Below are 9,879 nucleotides of genomic sequence, written 5' to 3' on the forward strand. Positions count from 1 at the left end.
CCTCTACAGTGATAACAATTTGAATTTAATTTTTTTATATAAATTTACTTCATTAAGCCCTTACAAAAAACAAAAAAATCAATTAGGTCCCTTATCTTAATTTGCACTCAATCAAGTCCTCATGATTAATAAAAAATTTTCAATTAAACTTTTTAAAAACAGTTTTTATCATTAATTATGTTAACTATAAAATTAATTGATAGACCAATTAAATTGCTGTATGGGACACTTAATATAATCTTTTATTTTTCTAATAGAAAATTATAAAAAGTACTCATAAAAATACAAATATTAGAAAATAATATAAAATTTATGAAGTTTCGAGGCATTATAAAAATTCATAAAACTTATAAATATATAAATATTTCTAATAAATGATACAAAGTTGTAAAATTATTAAACATGACAAAAGCTTATAAAAATTCTAGAAAATTATACAAAATATATAAAATTATAAATAAAATCATTAATTAGTTCATCATTTTAGAAATTAAACTCCTAAAATTAGAATGAGCATTTGAGAACAGAACAAGTTGAATAATGAGATTAATTGTCAAATTGTTGAAGTCATTTTCATGTTAAATGAAATATTCTTGACCTTCCACAAATAAAACAACAATTGCATAATTCTCTCCTTTTTGTTGATAATTTATTACTAGGATTTTTAAATTTTTTATCTCTAAGTTTTAAGTGGACATTAAAAAGTTGAAAATTGTTTGCGAAGTATGGTATGCTATAAAATATTTTGGTACAGTTAGATACTATAAAATCAAATTTTCATTATCCAAAGGTTGTAAATATTAGTGTGTCAACATGAAATATTCAAACGATTATTCTCATTATCCAGCAGTAAGTTTGATGCAACGTGTTCGAAAGTCTTAATTAATTTTTTTATTTTTAAAGGATTATTTTTATATATATAAATTTTTTATCATACAAGAAAGGTGGCAAGTTTCATTAACATTAGTTAATTCATATAATTATTATCATTATTTGGGTAAAATATAGATATAAATTTTTGAAAAAATACCATGCTAATAGAAAGACACTCTATCTGAATGTGATAAGTAAGAATGATATTTTTAGAAAATTATGTTTTAGTATGTCAATTGAAACAGTATAAAATAAAGGGACTTAAAATAAAGTGGGAATACTTTCTTTTGGAAAAAAAATATAGGAAGTGGGTACTAAATCTTAAATTTAAAGATAATAAAATAATTGCAGCCATGATTTTAATCCATAATAATTTTACACAAATTTCTGTTCCCTGATGCGAAGCTTGGGATTTCCACACCGGTATATATATAAAAGCAACATTAAACTCTTTAAAAGAACGTGGTGGGGTTTGATTTAACATGTAAGATTCAGAGGTGGATCTCACACTAGGATATCCCTGCCGTCTAAACAAATTGTTTCTCTTGCCTAGTTCTCACTTCAAACAAACTTGAAAACTTTATTAATGATTAATCAATCCCACGTCACTCAATTAAACTTAACATTTAATTCATCATTCCTTGATTGATATTCGTATTTTTTATTTTATCTGTTGCCTTTTTATTATAATATTTAAAATTATTTATAATTTATTTATAACTATTAAATTGAAGGATATATATTTTAGCATACTCGAATTTACTTTTTTTATTCTGACAATAATATTAATATCAATCGAGTTAAAATTTAATTGGCATTATCAATGCATAGTTAAATATATTAAATGAAAGTGAGAATATATATATATATATATATATTCTTTTTTTATTTTCACTAGTAAATCAAATTTAAAAAACAATTATATTCATAAATTATTTAAATGTTAAAATAATTTTTTTTACAAAAATACCTGAATTTTTATATATTAGATGTTGTCAATGTTTTATTTTAAAGTTTATTCATGAAGTAGTAAGAATATTATAGTTTAATATTATTAAATAGGTATTTGAACTTTGTATTATAAAAATGATATAAAATATAAAAACAAAAACATTATTAAAATAATAATATTAATTATAATTTAAGAAAGAAATATTTATATAATTTTATTAAATAGGTGTTTGTACGAGCGTATTTGGTAGCATGCAAAACTATTTTCTCAACAAACAAGAAATCACGGGGACCCACAAGATATTATCAGCCCAACCTAGATAACAATGGTCCCCCCCCACCCCACAAATAATACGACGAACCAAAAAAGAACCCAATTATTACATATATATATATATATATATATATATCCGGCTCTGCTCAGCTCCTTAGCCGCTAAACAGCCCAGCTTAAAATTGAAAAAGAACCGGGCATCACCGGTTTTATGAAAGAAAACGAAAGGAGCGACTGTCCCTACTACGCCTATTGCCACATGCTACTCCTTTCTATAACCGTTGCCAAAGCATTTTATGGGGGTGTTTGTAATAGTAAAAACTCAGAACATAGTGGGATAAGGTCATATAAAGAAATTTTAATTATTACATTTAAATTTATGTAGAATAATATTACATTTTAAAACAAAAAATTATATAAAAAGTAATGTTGTGTGGGATCAATAAAGAGGAAACATGAAGAAAGATGTTGTGGTGCTGACAAATGTTAGTTCAGTTGTTTAGGTAGAGAGTCGGAGAGTAAAGAAAGAGTGGAGATGGTGGAGGTGATTGGCAGGAGTAATTTAGCTAAGTGTAGGCAAGTGTGTTGGAGAGTCAAAATCATTTCTAACCGTTTGAGAAATTATTTATAGGTGATGTTTTGTATTGAGTCTTGTTAATTTAGTGGATTTACAATAAAATTATAAGACATATGGAACAGATATATTTGATGAGACAATAATGTCTACGATAAAATATGTTATATTATTCTTTTAATAAAATTCACGTGAGGATTGATCATCAAAAGAATCACATTTTTTAAAAAAAAAAAAAAGGAAAAAGCGAAATATTTGAAGGAACGAGTGGCAACTTAATTATGGGAAGCTTATTTGAGTAGCTACCTCTCGCCTGATTAGGTGATTGAGTCACGAAATGAAGTTTCTAATGACCTCTCAATTTGTAACGGCAGAAGTATATTTCTCGTATAACTTTTTGTACTGCCACATGTCCAAGTATGGGGTATAACAAACGAAAAACAAACGTAATTCCATTGCTTGAATTTTGCCTTTTTTATTATTATGATTTTTAACTTAAAGCAGAGCCATATGACTTACCATTTTTGATGAAATTGATTTCAACTGAACCCTCTCTTTTTCCCCTCAAAGCAGTGCATTACTGCATTCCCAGTTTCTCCCTGTTAATATCGCTTAGCCCCTTTCTTTTTCATCTTACCTATTTTTAGTATTCATAAAATAACATTCATTTCAAAATTCACATCCCTTACAAAACCCGAGTTTCTTATTTCTTAACCTGAAACCCCTCCTCTTTCCTCGTACTCTGTTTCCTTTTTCTTCTTAGAATCGTGTCGCATTTTTTTCTCGTGCTCTGCAGGTACACCAGATTTTCTTTTCCTGGGTTTATTCCCTTGTATTCAATACAAGATTCTTTTCTAACACGATGAAATGTTTTGTAATTCCAAAAAAGCTTCTTTATTCCCGTTGGGTTTTAGCCTCTTTTTTTTGGGTATTGAATTTGAGCAGAAATTTAAAGTGACAAAGACTGCTCTTTTAATGCCAAAATTTTGACCTTTTTCAACTTTATCTCTCAACTAGTTTCCTGGAAAATGCAGCTGTTTTATCTCTCTCTGTCTTATTCTTTAAAACCAATGGATTTTTTTTTTCAAGTATCAGTGTATAGCCATTATTGATTTCTTGTTTTAGAGCTAAATTCCTCATGCATACCTTATATAGTTAAATGGGTTTTCTTCCCTGTAAACACCTTCTTTTTTATAAAGCTTTTATTTGGGATTCCTTATCTTTCCTTTTGCTGTTAAATTCTCTCAGCAACCAAACATGATTTATTTTCTTCCTTGGCTTTTTGATATGGTACAGTTTAGCTTTTAAAAAGCTCCATTTTCTATTCACGGGTTGTTGATTAAACATTTGTCAGCTTTGATCTTTTCAAGTCCTTAATAATTAGAGTTTTTGATTCAATTCTATTTGTTTCAGGTGATATAAGCATGACTTAAAAAAAGGTTAGTGATGAATTAGCATCGTCTTCTTCCTTTTTCATTTATTGAAATCAATCCAAGTCCGTGAACCAGTCATTGGATTCTCCATAGCCAAAAAAACTTCGCATTCAACACATCCCTCAAGCTATTCGTGTTAGTAACCCAATCTCTCTCTCACTCCCCTCGCTTTCATATTAATTACTCTTTATAATAATACCTGGGATTCTCTTTGTACTTTCTTTAAGATTCGTCTTCTTCTTTACAGGGTCATAAACTAAAGCTCAGAAACTTCAATTCAACTACAAAATCCCAAATAAATGTGATGAGTTATTGATTATCAAAGTCAACTTTTCTTTGCAGATTCTGGGAATTTGGATTCAGGGAGGACTAAGGTAGCTCAGTTTTAACAATTGAACTTAGGGGATGAAAATGTTGCAGCATGAGCTGTGTTCTTCTCGGATTCTGTCGCCGTTCCGGGATGAAATCGTCGGCGACGAAGAGCTTTCGGTTCTTCCAAGACACACCAAAGTTATTGTCACCGGGAACAATAGAACAAAGTCTGTATTGGTCGGTTTGCAAGGCGTCGTCAAGAAGGCGGTCGGCCTCGGTGGTTGGCATTGGCTGGTATTCTCCTTTAACAATTATAATTGATTTAAATGTGTAAAGTTATACACTTGATCTTGCATATTTGATTGATTGATTGTTTGTTTGTTTGTTTATAATCAGTACCTATTAATTAAGGTAAGATTTTCTCATATGGAAACTAAATAAAGCCATGGATTTTTAGGTCTAGGTCTAGAGTTTTATTGGGTTTAGCCAGCAAACTCATCTTATTGTAGTTAATCATTCATGGCTCACATTGTTTATGTAAATAGTTGATTTTACTTGTTTTAAACTCAAAGGTTTTTCGAAGATTGAATAGTTGGACCCTGAAAAAGGTTAAAATCCGATGGTTGGACCGATTTTAGATTCGATAGAACGCGTTTGTGATTCATATGGATATCAAATTTTGTTTTCCTAAGGAGAGTTACTTTTTCCTGTTTGTAAATTGACTGTTATACAGTTTGTTCTATTTGTATTGTGCCTTTTAACTTTGGATTAGCTTTCCTTTTCATCTCTCTATTGTTGAACACTTTTAGTCGAAGATTCATGTTGAATGACACTGGTGCTTGTTGTTCTCAAGGTTTTGAAGAATGGGGTTGAAGTTAAGTTGCAAAGGAATGCATTGAGTGTGCTGGAACACCCTACAGGGAACGAAGTAGATGATGATCATGATTTCGATAACTCAAGCAGTGGCTCGGACATTGGTGAGAATGACCATGGTTTCATAGCAGAAGATAATTTTTAACTAAAAGATTTTCATGTACATTTTAACGTTGTGATCGGACTCCCCCCCCCCCCCTTTTGTTTCACTTTGAACAGCTAGTAGCATTGAGTTCCAACGGCCTGCAAAACCGAGAGTTCGACATATGAAACCATGGGTTCCATCTGCATCCATGAAAGCAACTAATCGTAGTGGTTACAGAGATGTTCAATCCATTATTCATGCACCCCAATCGGTTAGTATCAAACTTTGATGTGTGCATCTAAACCTTTCTCGTATCACACCTTGCTCTTAAATCTGGTGCCCTTGGAAAAAAGAAATCTGTGTAATTTGATCATGTGTTTCTTGATTCTGAAGGTAAATTTGGCAAAACTCGACAACAACTCCTTGAGAAGATATTGCAGGCATTTCAAACTTGTAGGCACTACGAAGTCTAACTGCGATGAATTGTCCTCGATTGAAAAAATTACATTTATCTAATACATGGGGTTCGGTTTTGGTTTGCAGGGTAACATCAATGCTTATTCACCAAGGGAATTAATGCTTAACACTGTCCAGCAGCATTTTGTATCACAGGTATGTTCTATCTTTGATCACAAATACATATAAACACACCACATTTAATACCTCTTTGTCTGAATCTAACATCCTTTCTTCGATACAGCCACCTCTGAATGACATACAGGTGATCTCGGAATTCATCACTTCTGCTAAGAGATTGAAAACCGACGACTCACAGAGTGAGCAACTCTGAATTTACTTCAACATTGTAGTTGAAACATATTTTAGTTCTAATTCTAACCTTAGATTAGATCCAACTAAAAGACTAACAGGGACGAGTTATCGATCGACCAGCTGGATTTCGTCCCCGGATTCTAACCTTGTAATATAGGGCTTGTGCCCTTTGTGCGTATTCTAGTATATCTACTATTCCAACAGTGCACATATATACATATTATTGCTGCTGAATTCTTTGATATGTTCTGAATTTCTCTTCTGGGTTTCTTAAAAAGAGTAGCACCATGTTAATTCTGGGATTAACTTATTTAGTTGAGATCCTTCAAACAGAGATTTTATTATCTTTAAACTGATTTCAATCATAAAAAGGTTGGATTCACCAACGTACCATGAAACATTAAAACCGTATACATCAAATATAAATTGTTCTTGAAATTGTTTTCTTATTTACACTTTCCATTGTTAAGAGAAATTATTATAGTAGAATCAAATTAGATAATAAAATATTCAAGAAAAATCTAAAATTTAAAACCAATTTCTACTATAAAATAACAAAATACATTTTAGACTCCTACAATATTTATTTTTCAAATACAAACAAAACAAAAATTAAAAACCTCAATAAAGACAATTTCATCACTCAATTACAAAGATTAAAAAAAAAAAAAAAAAACGAAGTTAATCAGAGGGAGCTCTGTTTAGAACAGAAAAGTTGAATCTTGAGTTATGGATGTCCCAATAAAGACCAATTTCATCACCCAATTTCAGATTCCTTCTCTTCACAAAATCTGAAGTCCAATTTTTTATTAGCACATTGGCCCCCTTGCTCCAACGCTTGAACTTCATGTAATGTTGGGTATTGGTATCACAATCCCAAACGAATACCGGTAATCCTTGTTGAATTTGGGCTAATTGATCGGCATTCCAATGCGGCAAAACATGAGACTCTACTAACTCCGATGGCAATATCAACCTTGACAAGTTCCCGAGATCACTTTTATAAAGCTGCTTCTTGATGCACCATGGATCATCAGGGGCATGATGCCTTCGTTCAATTTCAATCTCGACTCTATTTCTCTTGTTTCTGCTGCTTGGAAATTCTGGGTTCTCAATCGTTTGTCTCTTGTTGAACAATGTCAAAGGAAGCTCTCCATTGATCGTCTTATTCAAGTTGTTCAAGTTATGGTGATAGCTACATTCACCAACTCCAAACGAAAGCGAAAGAGATAACTCTAACGGAACATTATCATTGGTGTAACCTTCCATCAATTCCGAAGAAAAAGCACCGCTACTATTTTCCATATTACATACATCCGATTTCCTTATATCTTGCATTGGAAGTTTTCCTTTATCAATTGGAGTAATTCCGATGGACATATTATCGATAGAACGAAAAGATTGTAACGATAGCTCGGCATTAGTATACTTCGATTCCAACTGAGAATCTTCGAAAAAGTTAATCATCGTAGGTTCTAATTTTTCGTAATTAATTTCTTGTTTTTCCAAGTCAGTTGATATTGTCGATGCTTGTTTTTCTCTGTTAGTTGATATTGTTAATGCAGACGAAAGAGACAACTCTAATGAAATATTACTATCTTCAGAATCTGGGTTTTTTTCTTTGGCTCTATTGGTGCCGTCCACATCCATGGAATTCAGAAAAATGAAGGATTTGTCGTCTTCCATGGATGAAACAGCCAAGCACCGAACAATGAAGGGTTTGCTGAAACCCTTGTTTAATAAGAAATTTGTAAAAAATAAAACAAATAAAAAAAACTCTCTCCTCAATCGCAACTTTAAAATCTAAACACCTTACCTCTCATTCTCACTTTCTTGAAAAGATAACGAGTTTATATAAATAAATAAGATGGAGTCTTTTTCCTAATAGGAAAGTAATTTGACCTCCAAGTTATAGAGTTGCCACCGACTAACGAAACTACTATTTCACGTATGAAAATTTTTATTAATTATTATAATTAATTCTAAATAATAATAAATTAAGTTTGCAACGATAGAAAACACAGATTTAGATATTCATTCCAACGTCTTTAAATATGCTTCAGATTTTTGGATTTTTTTTTTTTAAACTTTATGTCGCTCTAAGATTTTTGGAAGAAAATTGCAATCTTGGTTTCTTCCCCTTTATTTACATACAACCTTAAATGACATCACAATATGCTTACTTTCAAACAACCCTTTTAACGCTTCCTAGATCCTCCGTGCTGATGCAACATTTGATCCTTAATACTGCAATAAACAATTATCTTAACTTTGTTAATACCAAAATCTGATTCTTACGCTCATGTATCTCGGGTTGGCTCAAACCTTAATAATATGGAGTAAAAAGAATCTTACTTTGGATTTTATAATGAGTGAGAGAAGCCGGAGTGGTGGATGATTGAACTGAATGGCAATCCAAATTGAGAATTGCTTAATGCATCAAGTCCATCTCGCCATGGACACCTAAATTGGATTACAACAACATTATCCTTTGATGCAACACATTCAATCTCCAACTCTGCTTCACCAATGTCAGAGGGTTTCCTTTTATTCACGTATTTTTTCTTTCGGCTGGTGATGTTTTTGTTACTGCCGTAGTTGTCTGATGTTCGCTCGACACCATCCCGAGGTTGTCTTTTTGTTCTTGTCTCAAGCTCCATTAATTCACTGCAAGTTACCAACTCTTCAACCCTTCTCTCCAGGTATTTTATTGTATCATCTAGTATAGAAACTTTATCAGCGTTCATAAAGAAAGCCAGTGAATTAAGAAACGCTACACTGCTCAGACAATTATGTTCAACACATTCAGTGACATGGATATCGAACCAAAGACCTCCGAACACACAGAAAAACTCTATGAGTAACTACTACAGGGAATGGAAGTTTAATTACCTTGTTGTTTGAAGGTACCAGTGTTTTGAGAATCATGAATCGTTGGTTTAGTTTTTCCCTTCATTTCCTCTCTGATAACACATGGTTTCCGCAAATTTTGTCAGCCTTGGGCCTTGGAGCATCATTTTTAACACCATTTTTAGCTGTAGATTCAAGTAACCCTTTATCATGCATCATTTGAACTTCAAACAATATCTTTTTCAATAACTTCTGAAGGGTGGCTTGGTTTCTTCTTTTCCAAGGCTTCTTCGACCCATTTTCCTTAAGGTGAACGTTGATGCTAGCTTTTCCTTCTCCCTACAAAAAGCCTGTTCGGGTGTTATTATCTGGGACGAGCATGGTCAGATAATGGGCGCTTGTAGTCGGCTTACCACTCACGTTCCTTCAGTGTTTGCAGCGGAGGCAATGGCTGTTGTTCAGTGGTTGCATTTCGCTTCTGAAATGGGATGCTTGGGCAGTCATCCGTAAGCTAAACACTAACTCGGAGGATCTATCGAGGATTAGTACCTTTATCTGGGAAGCCACGGAGCTTTCTAAGTGTATTTTGGCGTGTCATTCACATACCTCTACCGTCCCTTCTTATGCCGTTGAATGGTTGGGTTCTGGAAGGCAAAGAGAACGAGAGCCTGACTGCGAGGCTTTGGGGACCTTCGAATCACCGGAGCGGATGCTAGTGGGGGACATCTGGGCAGCATGGAGTAGTGCTCCGGGGAACTGTAACCAACAAGGAAAAAGAATTTTCTGGACAGTGGAGTGGGTGACAGTTCATTTCTTTGACTGGATAGGGTTTAGGTTTCCTTTTTGTTTTATTTTTCTTTTTCAGTTTTAAAGGCCTTTTTCTG

At 32.7% G+C, this 9,879-nt stretch overlaps 1 protein-coding gene and 1 long non-coding RNA gene across 8 annotated transcripts; one reads left to right on the forward strand and one right to left on the reverse strand.

Moving 5' to 3' along the window:
• The first annotated feature begins 3,167 nt into the window (after nt 1-3,167).
• Nucleotides 3,168-6,379, forward strand: LOC108454901 (uncharacterized). 6 transcript variants are annotated; one of them, XM_017753523.2, is made up of 8 exons: nt 3,168-3,467; nt 4,085-4,110; nt 4,447-4,710; nt 5,270-5,393; nt 5,509-5,645; nt 5,768-5,827; nt 5,918-5,986; nt 6,075-6,379. In XM_017753523.2, exons 3-8 carry the CDS (start codon nt 4,510-4,512, stop codon nt 6,162-6,164), a joined length of 681 nt encoding a protein of 226 aa, XP_017609012.2. In that variant the 5' UTR covers nt 3,168-3,467; nt 4,085-4,110; nt 4,447-4,509; the 3' UTR covers nt 6,165-6,379. The 6 variants fall into 6 exon arrangements, with proteins under 6 accessions (XP_017609012.2, XP_017609010.2, XP_017609009.2 ...); XM_017753521.2 differs by having other exon boundaries at nt 3,171-3,467; nt 4,085-4,239; XM_017753520.2 differs by lacking the exon at nt 3,168-3,467 and adding an exon at nt 3,532-3,961 and having other exon boundaries at nt 4,085-4,239.
• Nucleotides 6,380-8,157: 1,778 nt separating this feature from the next.
• Nucleotides 8,158-9,879, reverse strand: LOC108456025 (uncharacterized). Of its 2 annotated transcripts, XR_001866851.2 has the most exons (4): nt 9,409-9,879; nt 9,038-9,345; nt 8,501-8,864; nt 8,158-8,392 (listed from the first exon to the last, which is right to left on the reverse strand). It is a non-coding gene; the product is annotated as an uncharacterized LOC108456025 (long non-coding RNA). The 2 variants fall into 2 exon arrangements; XR_008271001.1 differs by having other exon boundaries at nt 9,038-9,871.

This window comes from Gossypium arboreum, chromosome 9 (genome assembly GCF_025698485.1).
Source record: "Gossypium arboreum isolate Shixiya-1 chromosome 9, ASM2569848v2, whole genome shotgun sequence".
NCBI lineage: Eukaryota > Viridiplantae > Streptophyta > Magnoliopsida > Malvales > Malvaceae > Gossypium > Gossypium arboreum.

Excerpts from the sequence above, each read along its gene's own strand:
- LOC108454901 (XM_017753523.2), top strand. The coding sequence starts at position 4,510 with ATGAAAATGTTGCAGCATGAGCTGTGTTCTTCTCGGATTCTGTCGCCG. Across the intron at positions 5,394-5,508 it reads AAGCAGTGGCTCGGACATTG|CTAGTAGCATTGAGTTCCAA; the intron begins GTGAGAATGACC and ends CACTTTGAACAG. Across the intron at positions 5,987-6,074 it reads AGCAGCATTTTGTATCACAG|CCACCTCTGAATGACATACA; the intron begins GTATGTTCTATC and ends TCTTCGATACAG.